Source organism: Mastigoproctus giganteus, chromosome 10, assembly GCF_048544385.1.
Source record: "Mastigoproctus giganteus isolate SK-2022 chromosome 10, ASM4854438v1, whole genome shotgun sequence".
Lineage (NCBI taxonomy): Eukaryota > Metazoa > Arthropoda > Arachnida > Uropygi > Thelyphonidae > Mastigoproctus > Mastigoproctus giganteus.
The window spans coordinates 205,525,930-205,548,088 of NC_143584.1; the positions used below are offsets into that span (position 1 = coordinate 205,525,930).

The 22,159-nt window shown below is 35.8% G+C and overlaps 1 protein-coding gene across 1 annotated transcript in view; it reads right to left on the minus strand.

Moving 5' to 3' along the window:
- The window catches only part of Vamp7 (Vesicle-associated membrane protein 7), a 91,117-nt gene that overhangs the window by 12,723 nt on the left and 56,235 nt on the right, over positions 1-22,159 (minus strand). The window contains exons 5-7 of the mRNA XM_090382293.1: positions 20,168-20,255; positions 16,908-16,977; positions 13,905-13,972 (exon numbers count right to left, since the gene is read on the minus strand). Coding sequence (XP_090238419.1) covers positions 13,905-13,972; positions 16,908-16,977; positions 20,168-20,255 — 226 coding nt within the window. The remainder of the gene's footprint in view (positions 1-13,904; positions 13,973-16,907; positions 16,978-20,167; positions 20,256-22,159) is intronic.

Consider the following 22,159-nt stretch of genomic DNA (forward strand, 5'->3'; position numbering starts at 1 on the left):
TGTAATTACAGATGACTGTTTATTGGAAAAACTTTTGAGCATAAAGGTAAGTAATGCTTGCGGAGTTGGTGGCACATACCTGGTAGTTTTGAGGAAGATCGCTAAGGAGTGTATCATACCATTGAGGTTAATTATGAGGGCATCTTTGGACTCCAGGGAGATTCCTTTGCATTGGAGAAGTGCCAATGTATCACCAATACATAAAGGCAGTTCTAAGAGTGAAGTTGGTAACTACAGACCAGTTAGTCTGACTTCGGTGGTAGGAAAAATCTTAGAGGCAATGGTTAAGAGTGTAATTCAGAAGCATTTAGACAGATATGCCATTCTGGACAGACAGCATGGCTTTTTTAAGGGAAAATCATGTTTAACTAACTTAGTAGGCTATTTTGAAACAATTATTCAAGAGGTGGATGAAGGGAGCAATTTCAACATAGTTTATTTGAATTTTAGCAAGGAATTTGACTCAGTCCCCCCAAGAGAGGTTACTGTATAAGCTTGAACAGGTTGGGATTACTGGTAAGATTCTAAGGTGGATTGCTGGGTGGCTGCAGGACAGAAGGCAGAGGGTTATGATTAATGGGTATTCTTCAGATTGGTGTAACATCAAGAGTGGGGTCCCTCAAGGATTGGTTCTTGGACTACTGTTGTTTCTCATTTTTATAAATGACATCAACAAAGGGACAGAAGGTGTGATGTCAAAATTGGCAGACAAAGTAAAGATTGGCAGAGTTGTTAATGATCAGTGCCAAGCAGCACTCCTTCAGGATGACTTGAACAGACTTCATATATGGTCAGAGAAGTGGCAGCTATGTTTTAATGCTGCTAAATGCAAGATCTTAATGGGTATTCTTACACGGGAATAGCAACCACCACAAAACAAATTATACACTTGATGGGGTTGAATTAAAAAAGGTGGGGGAGGAAAGGGATCTGGGAGTTATGATACGGGCAGATATGAAGCTTTCTGAACAGTGTAAACAGGCAGCCAGGAAGGCACATGGTGTCATATTGATGATTTATCGAACATTATCCTGTAGAGATAGGGAGGTCATAATCTCGTTGTATAAGGTAATTGAAAGACCACACAGGGAATACTATGGAGACCTAATCTGAAAAAAGACACTGAGCTCTTGAAAGGGTCCAAAAATGGGCAACTTGAATGATGAGATTGGCAAAAGGACGATCATTTGAGGAAAGACTCCAATTATGTGGGCTACAGAGCTTGGCAACCAAGAACCTCAGAGGCGAACTGATTGAGGTTTATAAGGCTCTGAGAGGGATTAGGAAAATAAACATTGGCGGAATTTTCACTGTTATAGAAAACTACAGAACTTGGGGGAAGGGAATGAATTAAAATTACAGAGAAAGAGGTTTAGACTAGATTGTAGGATGCTTTCTTTTAGCCGGCAAATCATTGATCACTGGAACATGTTGCCTTTGCAGGTAGTTGAGGCTGACAGTTTGAATAAATTCAAAGGTCAACTGGATAGTTACCTGTATGAGGAGGAAAGCATATAATTTGCATTTGCTTATCTACTTGGTGTTTTTTTTTTTTTTTTTTTTTGACAGTGTAGCAAAAGCCTGTGGCTTCCTTTGCACTATATGGTGAATACTATTACTATCACTGAGAAAGGTTTGGCTGTGTTCTCACTGCACATTTCTGCATTTATTACAGGACATATATCCCTCCTTCTGCATGTGGGGGGGGGGGGAGAGAGAGAGAGAGAGAGCACTCTATTGGTACATTCATCTCAGTACACCACAGTAGACCCTGGCCTAATTCCACACGCTATTAACAAAAACCAGATGCTCCAGTTTCTGAAGCCATCTGAGCTAAGAGGGCAGTCATGCAATGTGAACAACGTGATCCAACACTATACTGCAGCTACACTGACTGGCATTCTGGTATGACAATCTACACATTTTACACAGCAAGAATGCCATAGGTTTGCTTGGACTGCCTTAATACAATTTAAAAATGTCCATTCTCTATGTACCTTTTTACATTATACCATACCATCACCAGAATTTTTAGTGGTGTCAGAAAAAAAATCAAGTGATATGACAAATATCACTTGACTTATTTTCTAATGATTAATCTTCACTGTTTGCAATGGAAACATTTGTGCCTGGGAGAAAAAGTACAGAGGGAAGTCATTCACCCTGAAGTCCCAATTCTATGCCAATGGAGCAAATCATGCCACGAGAAACCAAAGTTTGCAAAAGCACTCTAAACTCTTATTTCTGGTCCATTGCTGAAGACGCTTTGACTGCCCAAGTTTATGCCAAGACTCTCACTTCTTCTGTTTATGTATTCTTTCCCAGCCACCATATTCCAGAAAGACAGTTGCCCATCAACATACCACACAAACATTCAATGAATGTGTATGTAGAAGAAAGGAAAGCATGTCGGCATCTTTGTAATACTGACATGCTTTTCCTTACTTGTGCTTAGAGCATAAGTAGAAAAAGCATAGTGTGACATCTCACAGAACAATAATGGCCAGCTTTCTGGCTCAGTATCATTTACACTCGGTACAGCCATTGCAGCTGATGTACCAGTGCAACAGTTAAAAGTGGGCTGTGCATTTTCTCTGGCAGTATATGAGCTCATTCTTGTAATATGCAAACCTGTGTCCACATACATTAACTCAGGATCATCAGCCTAATCATAATAAGGCCACAACACCATATTAATGTTATCATATTTTTAGAGTAAATTATTTCATTTTACTTGGAAGTATAATAATTTCTTCCCTATATGGTCACCATTTGTAAAAATACACAAATATGACATTTACTTTTCAATTTTGCAGTTACAGGTGCAACTATAAAGGCAACCCACACTGGATATACCTGTAAGCGAATAAATTATTTCCTTAATTCTATAAATTCTTTAAAATCTCATAAAACACAGGCTGATAAAAATAAAAGAAAAATGCAAAACACTGCACGGATTTATGTCTTTTAATTTGCTTCTAAGTGGAAAGCACACATGGAGTGAAATCTGGAGTTACAGATGGAAAATTAGCTTAATGAAAATTAATATATACTATAAGATTTTCTCATACAACTGACATCAGTAACTAGATTTCTATTACTGCTGCAGTACTGAAATTCAAGTCAATTTTTGAATTTCCACTCCAAACTATGAAAGCTGATAATAAAGGAATTATATGAAATATATATGAAGAATAATATATGGGAATTACAACTGTACATATTTTACACTACACTGAATGAAAATTAGAAGAATATGTTGGAAAACATTTACAAAAGCACACAATTCTTTCTAACACTATCTCACTTGCTCTGCAATTAACACTTTTGAATGGTGCTAAATTCTGAAATAAGATACAAAACTAAAATAAAATAGAATAAAACAGAACAAAAACTATATAAAGAAAAAACAGATCTAGTGAGGCCTTGTCTGTCAAGAATCACTAGGCCTCTGTGAATGGAAAAACCCAACGATAGATATCATTTCAATAACCCCTATACCCACCACAAGGATGAGCTGAGCAGTTTGGCCTCATGCTATATCAACTTTTTCATGAAGTAATTACATTCCTTTGAATTTCAGTGCAGTGTAATGCAAAATATACAAATCCTGTATAAGGAAAGACTTTGAAAATGTGGACTACAGAGCTTGGCAACAGGAAAATCAGAGAGGACCTCAATGAGGTCTATAAGGCACTGAGAAGGGGACAGTAAAATGAACGAAGGTGAAATTTTCAGTTACAAATGATTCCAGAATTAGAGACAAAAATTCAAATTAGATAAAAAGAGCTTTAGACTGGATTACACAAAATAAAAGGACATAAGGATGTGAATTTAAATGAGTACATTGTGTGCAGAAAGGAGAGGATGGGGAGGGGAGTTATGCTATTGGTTAAAAAGCACATAGAATCTAAAGCAATGCACCAGGTTGATGCCAGTGCAATGTGGTCAGTTTGGTGTACCATAAGCACTGAGAAAACAAAAATGAGAGCAGGAGTATGTTATAGGCCTAATAACTGTGATGACTATAACAAATATACAGACAAATAGAGCTAAATGGACATATAGACAAATAGAAAATATGAACGAAGAATTATAGAAACAAATAGAGTTATAGTGGCACAAATATATCACCAGTATAGAGACACTAATAGAATCCATACTGGTGATCACTGATCAGATCGAAGGTTTCTAAATAGTTTGGGAGTCAGCAGTTAATGGATTTCTCCATTACTTTAGAATGTGTAGAAGTGCAGTGAGATGATAAGTGGATGAACTCAGCTTGTTCAAAATCTAGTTTGGACTGATTAATAACTGCTTTACAATTGTTTCAAGCTTTGGTGTAGGCAGAAAATGAACCAGGAGATTTGGATGCAAGCCAATTGCGATATGCAACATTCTTATCTGCAACAGCTTTAGCACATTCATTGCAAAATCAAGGTTTCGATAAAGGACAAGATTTTAAGGTGGAGTGTGGTATAAAGGATTTCATCCCTACAAGAGTAATTTCACTGACACAATTTGAGCAAATACTGACATTAGAATATTGAAAACAGTAATCAAACCAAGGAAAAGAACAGAAATCTCGCAGGTCATCCTATTTTGCATTCTTTTAACCAAACAACAAAAGGCTGAGAATGGCCACAAGAGAAAGGTTCCACTGGAGAAGAGACCCTTACCAAGTTGTGGTCTGAGGTGTCCAGAGGACCACTCACCTCAACTGTGTACTTGGAAGAATTGTTTGTAAGAAAGAGATGAAGAATGCTGGCTGATTAGGATTGTTGGGTATTCTGGTAAATGAACAATCTGTGCAAGATTATTAGTACAGTAGACTCTCGATTTTCTGGGACAGATAGTAAAAAAGAAAAAAAAAGAAAAATCCTGGATAATCGATTTCCCGGTAAATCCAAAGGTACAATGAGTCCCCGACATACAAAAGGGATACGTTCCAGGACTTCTTACGTAAGTTGAGTTTTACGTAACTTGTGAGTGACTAATAGAATATTGCTTCTATACCCCTGATATGCCAAAATTACAAAACCACATAAAATCCTCAGAAGAATGAAGAAAAATAGTTATATATTTTTCAAATAATTGGTTATATATTTTTAATTAGTTCAATTAAAAACTATCTGGGGACAGTGGTGAAGTAGTTGGAGTGGCACATAAGAAAAGAAAACATAAAAAGGAAGAGAGAAAGCATGTTACTGTACTGTAAAAACTGATGTGTATTTCATAGCCTTGGTTATTATAGTTGCCTTCATTGGTGCAGATCCCTTCACCGCTTCTAGTATTCTGTCTTTCTCCTTTAGTTTGTTCACTGTTGACACCGACAAATCTGAATTCCATGTGATACTTGTTAATGTTTGACCATTTTCATACATCCTTATTATTTTAATTTTCTGATCCAACTCGATCACTTTATTTTTTTTTGATAGATTTACTAGTACCATTGTCACTTATTCTCTTAGTTGGCACCATGATTACAGTCAAAGTGAAATTTTCTGAAAAGAACTTCACAGGGTTAAGGCAAAAACTCACTATTATCTCCCCACGCAAGATCACATTTTATTAAAGCACATTTCTGGAGGTCACTACCATAAAACAATAAAGACAATTTGTAGTTTTAGGTTTATTGGGCTTTTCTGTTAGTGCAATTAATTATAAAAGGGTAGTAAACTTGATCTTATTGCATTTGCGATAATACCGATAGCTGGAATTCTGTGGGTTTTACGTTATTATGGTGAAATGTGTGCCCCCTTCACTGAAATCTTTAGTCATATAAAAAAAACAAATAAATTTTAAGAATCTTTTCTTCATTCCTTTTTTTAAGCTTGTTACTCCGTATCTCACTTCTGCAATTTATGCGTGCCATGATCACTGTTATTGATTGCTTATTTTTTTACTTATTAGCTTATAAAGCGTTGTAAAAAATTAACTGCAATATCTTACTAGTAAAGTTTCATATTCTGCTGTTTCATATTCGGGATGTAATCTTTCTAGTGAAAGGTTATATATCTGAAATCTACATTACTTTAAGAAAAACAAAATAAATACTTTTAACATATTCACCGTTTCTGATGCATATAAGCATCAAATGGTTACCTCAAGTGATGTTCCATAATATATACAGGGTGTCTCAAAAATATTGGTACAAACGTTTAGGGGAGGTAGGTAACATCTAAAGAAATGTGAACCCATAACCGGAAATGTCATGGGAAAGTAGTAGCAGAGGCACAAGAAGCAGAAATGGCACAAGACAGTAATTAGTGGCAAACACTGATTTGCATAATATTAACAATGGAGTACGAGATGGATGCATTTCATGATGTTACAACAGATGCTCGAAGGTTCCACCATGAGACGCGATGCATGCGTGACACCGACGCAGCATGGATTGGCGGATGCAGTCGAACACACCTAGAGTTTCTTTGACAGTAGCAGCAGCGCAGACGAGTATCGCCATAAGATCCATTTCCGTCTCCACAGGCGATTCATACACGATAGATTTGAGGGGCTCCCCACAGAAAGAAATCAAGGCTCAATAAATCAGGTGAGCGTGGGGGCCAGGCAACGGTCCACCACGGCCAATCCATCGATGCCCAAAACGCCTGTTCAAATGGTCACGAACACACCTTCTATAATTTGCAGGCACCCCATCAATGTTGAAACCAAATGTTGCGTCTCACATTTGCTGGAACATCGTCAAGTAACCCTGGTAGAACTTGTTCGAGAAATATCCGATATTTAGCAGAGTTCATGCGGGATGGTAACAGGTATGAGCCGACTAAGCAGTCACCAACCATACCTGCTCACACATTGTTATTGTTGTTAAATTTGTTGGTGCATCAGCAACTTAGGCTATAATGCACCGATTACTGTCTAATATCTTCATGGTTTGTCTTGCACGTGATATGGTTCATATATTGTGATATTTATTTATCAATTTTAGAAAGAGAAAAATGTCATTCATGTCCTCACGATCTCCTAGAACGCTCTGTAATGATAACTGGCTGGAGTTATGAAAATGAGAGAAGAAAGCAGATTTCCGTTCTTGCAGATATAGCGAGCATTCCAGGATGATATGTTTTACTGTTAGTGAACATAAGCAGTTGCTGCATTGTGGAGGATCATCGTTTGTTAGTAGGTAGCTATGTGTGAGGAATGTATGACCAATGCGTAATCTGGCTAGGATGGTTTCTTCTTTTCTGTTTCGTCTCAGACTGGATTGCCATTGCTTGGGTTCTCTCTTGATTTCAAGAAGTTTATTATTTGTTTGACCTTGCCACATGCGTGTCCACTGTTGTTTATATATCTGTTTGATAATGGATTTATGGTCAATATAAGGAGTCCTGAAATTAGATGGTATCCCATTTGTTGCACATTTAGCAGCTACATCTGCCTGCTCGTTTCCTAGTATTCCAGCGTGTCCAGGGATCCAACAAAATATTACTAGCTGTCCATGTCCGTGAAGTTCTAGTAGCTGCGCCCAAATTTTTTGTACCAGCGGATGACTAGGGAAGAATTGACGCTGTAGAGAATTAACAGCACTCAATAGTAGTAGTAGTAGTGGTAGTAGTGGCAGTGGCACATGATGCAAGAAAGCAAGTGTAGGAGCTTATGCAGCATCAGCCAAAAAAAAAAAATCATCACACCATTCCCTCCAAATGCCTGTCCAGTTCCTCCTTAAATTTATTTAACCTATCAACTTCCACAACGACAGATGGAAGTTTGTTCCAGCAATTAACCACCCGCTGGCTAAAGGCAAATTTCCGCACATCTATTCTACATCTGTCCTTTCTTAATTTGAACTTATGTCCCCGTAGGTTCGTAATCTGAACAAGTGGAAGGATCCCATCAGAATTCAGCGTGCTCAGCCCATTCAAGGCCTTATAGACCTCAATAAGATCACCGCGCAGGTGCCTAGTCTCCAGCCACTGCAATTTGCAGAACTTAAGCCTCTCTTGGTAAGAGAATCCTTTCATTCCCCTCACCAATCGTGTTGCTCTTCTCTGTACACGCTCAAGCAAATCTACATCCTTCCTAAAATGAGGCCTCCAGACCTGTACGCAGTACTCAAGGCGTGGCCTGACCATTGAGTCCGTATATATGATGGATTTGGTATACGACTCTTCTTTGATATTCTCTAGAGCTAGAACAATGCCGTATAGTTCTGAGGTATAAGTACTGCATTCAGATGGAAGCTGTCTGGAGATGGTGATATTTGGTAATACTACAGCGGTACCAACTTTACTACCAATTTTGGATCCATCTGTATATATTTGAATGAAAGTGCTAAACTCAGAGGAGTGGGTCTTATGAATTTGTCTAATGTTGGAATCTGGAAGTTTATTCTTTCCCCATTGCTGAAAGTGTCTATCAATATGTATCGGGGGCATTTGCCATGGCTGGGTTTCCATGCTAGTGTCCTGAAGAATGTTAGTAAAATTCAGGTCCCAGCTTGTGATAAGAGCTTGAAGCCTAATGCCAGATGGTTTATTGAGCCGTGGTTTACTTTCATAAAGTTTACTCCATTTGGGTATAAAGAGATATTGCCATATGGGATGATGTGGAAGACTGCTGATTTTGGCTGCGTAATTTAGTAACAGAACTTGTCGTCGAAGATGTAGCGGTGGCTCATAGGCTTCGGTATATAGACTTAAGACTGGTGAAGTACGAAAAGCCCCCAGTGCAACTCGTAGGGCACTATGATGTACAGGATCGAGCCATTTAAGTGCACTCGGTCTGGCCGAGTCATATGCAGGAGACCCATAGTCTAACCTGGATCTAATCAGCGATCGATATAGCTGTAGCAACACGTAGCGATCTGCGCCCCATGACATGGAGGAAATTACTCTCAGAAGATTTAGTTTTCTAAGACAACTTGTACGGATATGTTTTATATGCTCCAGAAAGTTTAATTTTTTATCAAAAATTACACCAAGGAATCTAATACTAGGCTGGAAAGTGATACGATGAGAATCTAACTGTAGGTCTGGATCAGGATGTAAAGAACGTTTGCGACAGAAGTGTACGGCTGTTGTTTTTGGTTTAGAAAGTCGATATCCGTTGTTTTTGGCCCAAGAGACTATTTTGTTAATGGTACCTTGTAGTTGTCTTTCAATTAGTCGCATATTTTGAGAGTGACATGAGATGGCAAGATCGTCAGCATATAGGTATGCGTCAACTGTATTAGGTATACACTTGGTTATGGCATCAATCCTAATGGCAAAGAGTGTGGCGCTCAACACTGAACCTTGAGGAACTCCCTCTTCTTGTACATATGCTCGAGACAATGATGAATGGAATCGGACTTGAAATGATCTATTGCCTAGAAAGTTTTTAATGAATATCGGCAGATGACCCCGAAGTCCACATTTATGTAAGTCCTGAAGAATCCCATATCGCCAAGTTGTATCGAAGGCTTTCTCTATGTCAACGCATATCATGACTAGGTGCTCGTTTCTGAGGAAAGCATTCCGGATATTTGTTTCTCCTTTGATAATGAGATCAAGTGTAGATCTTCTTCTCCGGAAGCCATGTTGGTTTGGACTTAGAATGTTTTCCGTTTCTAGAAACCATGTCAATCTAGCATTAACTATTTTTTCTAATGTTTTTCCCAGACAACTGGTTAGAGAAATAGGGCGGTAGTTTCTGGGATCTGTGTGGTCTTTTCCTGGTTTCGGGAAAGCCAGCACATAAGAATGGCACCAGCTAGCAGGGTAATACTCCTCTAGAAAAATTCTGTTATACAGTTGTAATAGAGCAGTTAATGAATCCTCACTTAAATGAAAGATCATGGTGTAAAAAATTCCATCGGGGCCTGGAGCACTATTCTTTAATCGGGAAAGTGCACTGCGCAATTCAATCATGGTCAGAGGTAGGTTATACGAATATGGGACGGCAGTATTGAATTTTAGTTTGTATTTTTCTGTCCGGGATTTTAACAATTGAAATGCTGGTTCATATGTGGCAACAGCTGATAGTGTTTCAAATGAATTACCTAAGATATTGGCAATCTCCAGAGGTTCAGAAATTTCCTTCCCTCTTACAAGTAGAATAGGAGAAATTGCTTGTGAGTATTTGCCATTAATTCGTTTGATTTTTTTCCATATTTTAGAAGTATCTGTGGATCTGTTTATGGTGGAAGCGAAACGTGCCCATGCTTCTTTTTTACTCTCTCGTCTTATATGACGAGCTTTAGCTCTGGCTCTCTTAAACTGTAGGAGGTTGGCTGTAGTTGGATATTTTCGAAACAGATTCCAGTACTTATTTCTTTCTTTTTTAGCATTGTTACATGCTTCATTCTACCACATTTTTGGATGAAGCCTAATTTTGGATGAAGATTTTGGAATAGCAGCCTCCGATGCTTTCATTATTTTTCCAGTAGTATACCTGACTGCAGAATCAATTGTGAGGGTTGTTATGACGGCAGTATCTATTCGAGCTATTTCCTGGTATTTAGTCCAGTTAGCCTTTTCAAATTTCCAGCTTGTCCTAATTTCTCTCTGGGGAGGAGAACTTGAGCTGAAAGTACAGATGATAGGAAAGTGATCGCTACCACAAGGGTTATCAGTAACAGTCCAGTCTATGATAGGAAATATTGTTGGGGAGCATATTGAAAGATCAATAGCTGAACTTGAACCAGATGGAGAGTGTATGTATGTGTGATCACCAGTGTTTAGAATAGTTAGATTATGTTTATCTAAAAATTTTTCTATTATCTGTCCTCTAGAGTCAAGATATTGGGAACCCCATAGGGGGTGATGGCCATTCCAGTCACCCATAATACAAAAGGGAACAGGTATTTGCTTAACTATATCATCTAAATCATCAAGGCTGTATGAATGGTTTGGCGATAGATACAACGAAACTAATGTTACTGTTATACCAATGGTGACACGAACTGCAACTGCCTCTAAAGATGTTTGCATGGGGATAGGTCTACAGGGAACTACAGAGTTCACTATGACTGCTACTCCTCCATGAGCTGAATTAGAGGAACTTCTATCTTTTCTATATATAGTATAATGCTTAATTGTCATAGACACTGTATTTGTGAGATTGGTTTCTTGAATACACACTGCAACAGGCTTATATTTACTTAATAGATCGTAAAAGTCATCTATGTTACCACGGAGCCCACGGCAATTCCACTGAATAACTGTACTCATTGTTTGGTTTTAACTGGTGTCTGCTAACATCCGTGAAGTAGTCTGCTTACGCCTGTCTATTTTTCCCTTTTCCTTCTTTGAGAATACTGGTCTGCCTGTGTCGATGTCATCTTCTGGATGAATTTCAAGAATTGTATCGTCATCGCCTGCTTTTTCATCGATGTCCATGGTATCAGATCTGAGTTTGTATTTATCACTTCTTTCAGAGCTCTTGATTTGTTCTTTCTGTTGCTGTTTGGGATTCTTATCTGGAGGAACTGTTACTGGTGTATTTACTTCTTTTGTTACATGTCTGGAGGGAGAGTGTTCCTTTGATGAAGAAAGTACTGATTTAGCCCAACCAGATATAGAGATATTTGGAGGGACTGAGCAGTCAGTTTGAGTTGATATTGAGCGTAATCGTTGAGTAATTGATGCATACGTAGATGATTTGACAGGAGTTGTAAATTGTTTTTTTGCCTCTTGATATGACACCTTATGCTCTATTTTATATTTCTGAATATTCTTCTCTCGTTTCCATTGATCGCAGTCCTTAGAGAAGGCAGAATGATTTCCATGGCAGTTAGGACAGTTTTGAGTTTCCTTGTTACAATCGGTATGTGTGTGTTCTTTAGAACCACAAGCAGCACAAGTGACTACACCTCTGCATACTGTTTGCGAATGACCAAATTTTTGGCACTTGAAGCACCGCACCGGATTGGGAATGTATGGTCTAACATGACATCTGAGGTATCCAGCCTTTATGGTTGTGGGGAGAATTGGTGTTTTAAAAGTCAGTATAACTGTCCGAGTAGGGACAAGCTCTCCATCTCTTTTGATCAAAATTCTTTTGGCGTGGATTACATTTTGATTGTTTAATTCCTGGACAAGTTCATCTTCCGATACATTTAGGAGATCCCATTCTGATATTACCCCTTTAGAGGAGTTCAAGGTGGCATGTGGGGTAACCTTTGTGGAAATTCCACCAAAGGTAGAAATTTTCAGGAGTCTCTCTGCATGTCTATGTTCGTTCATCTCCACTAATAAATCTCCAGATCTTAATCGACGAACCATTTTTGGAGGGCCAGCCACATTTTCGAGACATTTCTGAATCAAAAATGGAGATAACTTACTCAGTGGTTGGTCTGTGGAGGAATGCAATATTAAAAAGAGAGGAGCAGAATAATCTGTCCCTTCTTTTTTTTGTCTCTTGGCATGGGATGGGTTTAAATCATGATCTAGGTCATGCCTATCTAGATCTGGATCAGTAGATCCGCAGCTGGACTGTTTTGTGTTTTCCATTACTGCTCCTTTTAGCCCTGGGAGAGTGGATTTCTTCTCCCAGACTTCCAGCCCCGCCACGTGGAGGCAGGAGCGGTGCCACCAGTGACCAAGCGATAAAGAGATTAGTTGTTAGTGTGTTAATAAGTTATTCCTATATACAAAAAAGAAAGGTGTCTTGCCTTTCTGTCAAGTGAGCTAACTTCTTTACTTCAGAAGTGCAAAATTAAATAACTTCAGAAAAATAACACTATTCTATAATCAACCGCTCTTTTAAGTAAATCGCTTTCAAAATCGCTTAGAAATCGCTATAGTCACTCGGGGCCCTGCTCACACATGAGCATTGTGCTGATTGAATAAGCCTCATCCATGAACAAAACATAGGTTGGAAAATTCAAGTCTTGAACACTTTCTTGGAGAAACCACTGCACAAAAGCCACACGTGCAGGATGATCTTGGGGGAGCAGTAACTGAACACTTTGGAGATGAAAGGGGTGTAAAGAATCATCGTGCCAGACACGCTGTGCACTACAACGAGACACTCCTAAGGCAGAGGCAACGGCACGTGTGATGGTGGTAGGATTATTCTGGACGGCATTCAACACACTTTCTTCCATGGCGGGAGTTCGTGTCGAACGTGATCTGCCCGCACTACTCCTGTTACCTCTAAATGACCCATAATCGCACAAATTTTGATGCACACGCGCAAACAAATGGTGGTCCGGTACATGTCTGTCTAGGAAGAGTTCTCCATAAATTCGTTGAGTGGCTCGTCCATTGCCCTCTGCTAATCCATATGCGAGGTGCATGTCTGCCAGCTCACAGTTCGTATATCGATGCATGCTCTTCGTGCGGTGACTACTGCTTGAATTAGTAAACCAGAAATTTTCCCTCTCGTGAACTGATGAACAGCGCCGTCTACCGACTTATGGTGACATTTCCGGTTATGGGTTCCTATGTGATTCATATTCCTTTATATGTTACCTACCTCCCCTAAACATTTGTACCAATATTTTTGAGACACCCTGTATAGGCAATCATTTCTTAAGTGGTCAATATATGAGTGGCATAAAAGTAAATGCAAGTAAAATGAACTGCTCAATTCTGTCAGCACACTGATTGAATTCTGGACCATTAGCACCAATGATCCATTTTTGTTTATAGCCTGGTACACATTTTTATTTGTTTTTTTGCTTGTGCTGAAGTTTATTTTATGTTTATCAAAAGTTTATTTTATGTACATAAAATAAACTTTCAATAAAATCAAGTTTTATTCACAAAAGTAAGTTTTCACTTTTAGCTATGAATTCCAGACATACTTTTTCAACCATTATTTATGAATTTTTCAGAATATTGTTATTTCTCAACATTACAAAAATCACTGCATACTAAATGCACTCTCTCAAATACAGCTAGCAGGGAACATGTTAACTTATAAAACCTTTATTAAAAATCATAATAAAAACTTACTGTGTTACTCAAATTTTCAGTTTTATCAATCAACAATTCAAGTCTTTCTCCTCTACTTGCTACGGTATCTGAAAAATAACAAACAAAATATATGAAAAAATAAAGTACCCAAAAAAAATTTAATATTATAAAAACTGAAGCCAAAAACTTTTTTTTAAAAAACTAATTGCTCTTTTATGTTATAAACATAATAGCAATTAGGATAAAATTAATAAATCACTTCATAAGCCAGTAAGTAAAAATTAAAGTAGATATTATGAGGTGGAAAAAAAACTCATTCAAACACTATTAGAAAATAATGCATCATGCAGAAAAAAAAAAATAACTGTCATGGTGGGCTCATCTTTAATACTTACAAATATTAAAGATGGGCCCACCATGATAATATATTAAAACTGCAAATAAAATGATACTATCAATAATGAAATTATGTATTTTTGAAAAATACAGATTTAATATAATTTATTTTTAACATTTAGGTCTTTTGGTTTTTTTTTTTTTTTTTTGATTTGGTAGTTGTTGGCGCATCCGGCTTCTGTGGCCATATTGCACCTCCCAAGGTTTTTGCAGTACTTTGATCCAAGCCCGAGGCGGGAATCGAACCCGCGACCTTTGGGTTGCCGGGCAGGTACTTTGCCCACTCGGCTAGCCCGGTCGGCAGGTCTTTTGGTTTTAATATTTTATTCTAACTCAGCTACATATTCTTATCGTTTTATTAAACTTGTTGGTGCATTATTAGCTTATTTATTATATAATATCGGTGTAAATACACTATAGTTAACCCATAAATTTGAACCCGCCCACTGATGATGAAGCCCACTAGCTTCGAAACAATTGTCTGGGTGGTGGTATCCACTGAAAATAAATAACAGTAGTCTTCTCTACTAGAGAAGCGTTATTTATTTGAAGTAATGTAATAGCAGCTATCTCGTTGTAAAGGCAACCACAATATAAGATACAATTAAAACGACACCTATTACACTACATACGTAGTTCAAATTTATGGGTAACTATGGTGTATTTACACCAATATTATATAGTTAATTACTTAAACCCATAAGGAATTATGCCTTTGAGCATTTATTTTCTAATAGCTTATTTATGAACAGTACAAGTACCTCAACAATTGAGTGATTAGTGGCAACTAATCACTCAATTGGTGAGGAATATTTGAATCCTGGAGAAATTCTTATCTCTTTCCTTAATGAGTTTTTAAGCCTGGTGTGAACCCTGAGGAGCAAGTTTTTTCATAAAATTTTTCAAATTCATAAAAATGAAAACTTTGTACATAAATGCTTTTAAATATTAATTTATTCTTATTTTGACTTGTTTGCCCAATATTATAGTTAACTTTAAAAAATCAAATCAGAATGAAAAAAAAAAAAGCAAAAGAATTATGAAAAAAATTGCAATTTTCATTTCTTCTTCAAAATAATTTGGAAAAAAATCTGAATAAATTCATAAAAAACTCATTGTTACTTTGTTTTGGTATAATACTATCTTGTACATATCTATTTCTGTATCCACCTTATTCAAACTTCTGGATCTAAGTTCCAGAGGAAGTTTGGTTTTCTGAACAAGAATGAGACAATTTAGACAACCAAAATCAGACCATTATCTGATTTTAATTGTTTAAATTTTGGTATATTCACTACCTTTGATTATAGTATGACAGATCATGCAACATGCTAGTCCATATAGTCTTTATCATGCATTATATCTGTATGAGTGTGTGTTAATGGACTTTTTTCAGTCGATAACAACATTTGAATGTTGTATGGGCTGAAAAAACTCTGAATGGGGAGTGGCTCCTTCTGTCTCTAACATGATTTAAACCCAAATATCTCCAAATGAATGGCAAACCAACCATGGAGGGCACTGTACTTCATTTTAATTAATATACATACTCTATGTAATGCACTATATATAAGAAGGAGTTGGTAACTAAGTTACAAAATAAGGAAAACACAAAGAGCAAGCAGGAAACTAACCAGAACATACATTTATATTTTAACATAATCACTAAAAACATTTACATACTTGTCCCATCACTTTATTCTAGAAATCAGCTATACTGGTTGTTGTCACTGCCAATGACTGACATATATCATTTTAAACATTTATGTTTGCCACTAAGTTGCTATTCAAAAGTGGGCTACACAAATGGAAATCCTGACTATCCTATAGTCCCTGTGGTCAGGGACTATAGGATAGTCAGAAAATTCCCCACCTCAAGCCATTACATTTCATTTATTCTATGCTGTTTTATTAAGAATCATTAGCTCCTAACCCCCTCGCCCAAAACAGGATTCAAAAGGATCCGAAACAGTCTATAAAGTTTTAGCAAAATTAGAATATTGGATCAAGGGTTTTGTTCTTTCTAGTATGTTTCAATAAAACTAAAATTTCTTACTAACATGTTAATACAGGGTTCTGTGTCCCATAATTAAAATAACTTGGCATCGTGTCTTATATGGCAGCTTAGCTGGCAGGATATGTTAACACCTGCCACTCATTTTGCAGAGGTCTGAATTCGATTCCTACCAATGACTGGAGGAACTTCTAAAGTCCTCTTCAATCAAGGCTGTAGTCAGCCAACCTCAGCAGAGGGGCTGAGTTCCCCCATGAGGCATTCTCTTTCTTTCTTTCTTTTTCAGCCAGCACACCATGCAAATCAACCTGTAAACATGCTTGCACAGACATAACACAGACTGACCCCCACTGCAGGAGTGATGCATCGTAGCAACATGGGAAGCATGTATAGCCTCCTAATCCTGCTATATATCCAGCTAACAGGCTGAATAACAATTATTATTAATAGTTATACTTATAATTTTTATAATAAAATTAAAGTTTTAATAAAATTAATTTTTGGTAAAAATTAATGTCTTAAAATGAAATCAAAGCTGAACAGTTACACCAAATGTAACTCAATTAACAAAAGGGTAATTAAAATATTACTATCTATAGGGAGCTGCATAAATTATGTAGTATACAACTTACCAATATTTTTTACCATGATATCTTTTAGCTCATTGATTTCACCTTGAACCTTCATTATTGAATCTGCATTCTGCATAAAAATGATTACTGAAACATTATTATAAAGATAAAACTTGTTTGTATGAAGAAAAAAATTTTTGCTTAGAACAAAAAATTAAATATTCAATTATTAAGCAATAATATTAACACAGACAGTAAAAAAAAATTCAGCCATCCAACTGTAGACTAAATTTTTAATATGACATACCTTAATTACCTATAGATAATTTTCTTTTTGTCTAAACTATTTTTAGGTTATCATCTCCCATAATACATACTTGTATTTAACTGAAAAATAAAAATTTTTAAAAATAAGAATAACAAATCAAGAAATCATAACCTTGTAATAAAAACAGACCTGAATATTCCTGAGGGAATAATATGTCGAAAAACAGAATGAACATTCAAGATTTATTATGTTGGGGACACCAATGACAAAGGAAGAATAAATACTTCTAAAAATAATTTCTTTCAAACCTCAATGCAGTGTATCATAAACTGAATATGTTTATAATCCTGCATATTTTTGCCTTTCATATACATATTTTATACTTAACAGTAGACTTACTAATATCTGTATTCAGAAACCTAAAAAACATCAGAAAGGGCCAGGTACAAACAATTCCCTAACTCTTATAACTTTCTTATTATTCAACTGAACACTGACACTGTTTACTATTTCTTGAACAGTGAAATATCACTAAGATGTCTAGAGAATCCTCAATAAATCTTAAACACCTTCGATAATCTTGTTCATGGGTGTCTTACTCTAGATCACTTGTAGTTTCATAAGAAACTACAATACTTAATATTGCTATAAGGGTAAAAATAAATAATAAGCATATGCTTAATTAAGAAATTTTTTTTCCCTAATCGTTCCTCATGAAACATCTGGGCAGTTTGTATAACTTCATAAGGTATTATATCTTACAATTTTATATGTATTTTTAAATCCCATTCTTGCAAATGTAATGATTAATATTGATTTCATTCCTTTATAAATACTGGTCTAAATGTTAACTGAATTACGTACTTGAACTTCTGCTGTGCAGTTAACTATCTCAAAAAGCCTAACCTTATACCAGATCGCTTTTGCATCTGCTGGGATAATAAAACTAATCTGGTCAAATGACTTGATGCAAAAGAAGTACTGCACTAAATTATGTTACAGACATTGATCAAAAATGATACTTTCCTAACTGCCATTTTATCTTTTATTTCAAAAAAATTTTGAAAATAACATCATCTTTTAAATATCTGAGTACAGAAAAAAAAAATAAAAAAGGGAGAAAATATCTATTCTTTGCTTGAATTATAACCTAAATAATGGGTGTGAAAATTTTTCCAAACAACTGCTTAAATGACAAACTTAAAAAAAAAAAAAAAAAAACTAACCACAGTACTGCTATTATAAATATGATATTTTAGTTTTACAGTGTTTATAATTATTGACCAGACAAAAAATTCAATAAGAAATACAGGCATTCCCCAACTTACGTAATACTTGACTCACGGAAATTCGACTTTACGTAAGTTTTTTCTGGCCGGTGCAAACTTAAACAAATTGTGGAAATGTATTTTGCATCCATAAGAATAAATGGAGGTACCATGAAAATATCATAAAGTGAACCCAATAGCACATCGTTTTTTTTTTTTTTTTTTTTTTAGTAATTGTTCCAAGACCTCGGAAGTTGAAATGCTATATAACTAAGCTAATCTCTCTAAAAGGTCATTTTATATTGGAAATCGCACTACACTTTCATCGTTATCATAGGTTCCACTATAAGAATCAATTTAGAACACCTTTGTGATATTTTTCTAAAGCACATTTCTGGAGGTCATGACCATAAAACAATAAAAACAATTTGCACTTTCTGGTTTCTTGAGCTTTTCTGTTAGTGCATCTAATTATAAATGGGTAGTAAACGTGATCTTCTTGCATTTGCGATAATCCCAATAACTAGAATTGTTTGGGTTTTTACGTTATTATGGTGAAATGTGTTCCCCTTCACTGAAATCTTCATTCATATAAAAAACAAATTTTCAGAATCTTCTCTTCATTCCTATTTATTTATTACAGTGGTGAAGGGAAAGTGGCCAATGGAAAGTGCAAGTGCTGGCAGTGCTAGGAAACAAAACAAAATTGATTTAGAAATGAAGATGATTAAGTATGAAGCAGGACAAAGTTTGTCATCTATTACATGGAATTAGGTCTCGCTGCTTCAAAAGTGAATACTATTTTAAGGGGCAGTGTGCGTATAAAAGAACATGTTAAAGGATCAACAGTGATCACAAAACAGCGTTCAGGTGCTATATCAAAGATGAAAAGCTATTAACAATATGGATGGAAAATCAGATTCAGAAGTGAGTGCTCTTGGATCTAATGGCCATTCAAGCAAAAGCAAGAAGTATTTATGAAGATATTAAGGATAAGTACGGCGAACCCCAAGCCAAGTTTGTGGTAAGCAATGGGTGGTTTAATAGATTGAAGCATCGTGCTGGTTTCCACAACATTAAAGTATGTGGTGAAGTTGCCATTGTCGATTCTGCAGCTGCAGAAAAATTTTTTGATGTGTTTGGAAAAAAAAAAAAAAAAACCCTTATAAATCTCCACAGCCCTCAACTTCTGCAGCGGCATACTTATCAGCAGCTGGAGAGTTATTTTGGCAACGATGCTCGAAAGGTAAAACTTGCTGACGTTATGCCTATCTCTTCTCTTTTTGTAATTTTTAAATATTTGTAATTTTGTACACTTTTGTAATTTTTCCTGCATTTTGTACACTTTTGTAATCTTTCCTGAGATAAAAAATTGAATAATTCTATTTACATGTTCATTGAACATTTCTTTTTTGCTTCAATCAAATTCAGCGCACGTAGCTGCAAGTGCTGCATAAGCATTTAAGGAAATTCCATCTTACGTAAAATTCGACTTACTAGAACTCCATGGAATGCAACCCTTACGTAAGTCAGGGAGTGGCTGTATTTGTAAATGCTTTCGCTATAAGCTTTTAATTTTGGGGTCTACTAATATAATAAAAATTTGGATGACTGCTGTGAGTTTGAAATGTGCAAGATTTTTGAAGACCAAACTGAAAGTCGGTACAATTAACAAATTCATTCTCAAAGGTCACAGATAAGGAGATTATCAAAGATCAATATATAATATTAATATTAAAATATTAATAATCTAATATTAATAGAAAAAGCAAAAGATTGATTACCATGTGATTTGCAAGAATTCTGGAAAATTCATTATTCATTGCATATGGAAGAGCTGTCTGAGCTCTTGCACCATACGAGGTTTGAAATCTAATACATAAAAAAAAACATAAATTTATCATATAAAAACATATATAAAGAAATGCTTAAGAATTTATGAATAACAAACCAGCAAGGATGTGCAGAAAATTCACCAAAAACAATTCACTGATAAGCAATTTCTCAAATCAATATAAAAAAAAAAAAAAATCAATCTGTCAAAGCAACAAATGATTGGAACAATAAGTTGGGGGAAGAGAAAGTTCTAAAGAACTTTATTTTCCCCCAAAAAATTTACCAATTTTCTAGCAAGACTAGCAAGTTAAGTGAGAGAAAAAAGTTCAAACAGAAAAACTATTTATCTTTCTATTGAATAATTTTGATGGTTACAGATAAACTATTTCATCACCTAGAGACTGCTGAGCATGCATTTCCACATTAAAGCACAAAAAAATGTCGAGATTGACTGAATCCTGGAGCTCAAGATATATACCAGCAGGTAGGCACATATTAATAAATAAAATAAATTTTTTGTTTATGCTTCAGGATGACCACATGGTCAGAGGAGTTCACAAGATACAGAGAATACAAGAAACAGCACTATATTTAGCAGTCACAGGCTTGATGTTGTTGTTATTTGGTTTTTAGGAGCATTAGCAACTAAGGCCATATTGCTCTGGGGATATGTGGTGGTCAATCCCTGACCTTTCCGCATCCTCCGTATTTGGTGGTCACGGGCTCGAACCCCAGTCTAATCAAGAAGCATGTGCTACGCACTGCTGCTCCTGCCCACGTGGTTACGGAGGCGCCCACAGGCTTGAACCCCAGTCACTCAAAGCGCGTGTCTGTGCACCTTTGCGATGACCACTCAGCCAGTATGTTTGATTTTTAACTAACAAAATTTATTTTTATGATGAGCTGCATTTTTTCTTATATACAAAAGAATATACATATTTTATTACTAAAATTATGGAGGAATTGTATAATTCTGATATTTTAAATATTAATAATTAAGAATATGCAAAAAAAAAAAGCTTTAAAAAAAAAAAAAAAAACTACATTAGTATACATGATTTTTGCCAACTGAAAACCACTATGTATATTTTTTTCCTAATACTGTGTGATTACTAAAAACCAGTTTTTGTTCTGTTCTGAGTTTGCAAAACCAGAGTATCACTAATTTCCTGTAGTACACCTTGACAGGCCAAGGTCAACCTAAGCTTAGCAACCCCAAAAGGCACAAAGATATTATTCAAAGGTTTGACGGCCAAAAGCCTTCAAAGCGTGTATGTTAATTTTATTTAATAATATGCACATACACAATAAAAATTTACACTTCAGATTGAGTCATTTCAAATGTATTTTTTGAGAAACCATGCCATACAAGATAATCACAAATTATTACACTTACATTTGTTAACAATATTGCAATGTAACAGCATGATAATTTGTAATTCTCTTAATGGAAATAATCTATGAAGTAAATGACTCATTCAAAATTGCAATTACGGAAATTGTCCCTTTCCTCTCTAATATTACATGACCAAATGCACAATAATTGTTTCCATGAATTTTCAGTATTTTCCTAATTCAAAGCACAGCTGTCTACATTCCTGTATGAATAAAAGTGCACAAATTTCTTCAAAAATGCATAATGGTATTAAAATCAGATATTAGATATTTGATTGCTACTTGCGAGGTTTTTTTTTTTTTTTTTTTTTTAATTTCTTGTTAAAGTATTACTTTTAAGCATGAATTTTTATAGTACATATTTGTCTGAGAGAGAGAGTTCAAGTAACAGGGCCACATGCAGCTTTCAAACCACGGCTTGGCCACTTCTGGCTTATAATAAAGCTTAAAAATGTTATTTGCTGTTAGTTAAAAACGTATTGTAATTAGTTTTATAATTGTACTCTAACAATAATATTATAATTAAAAACAGGTTTTAAAAACTA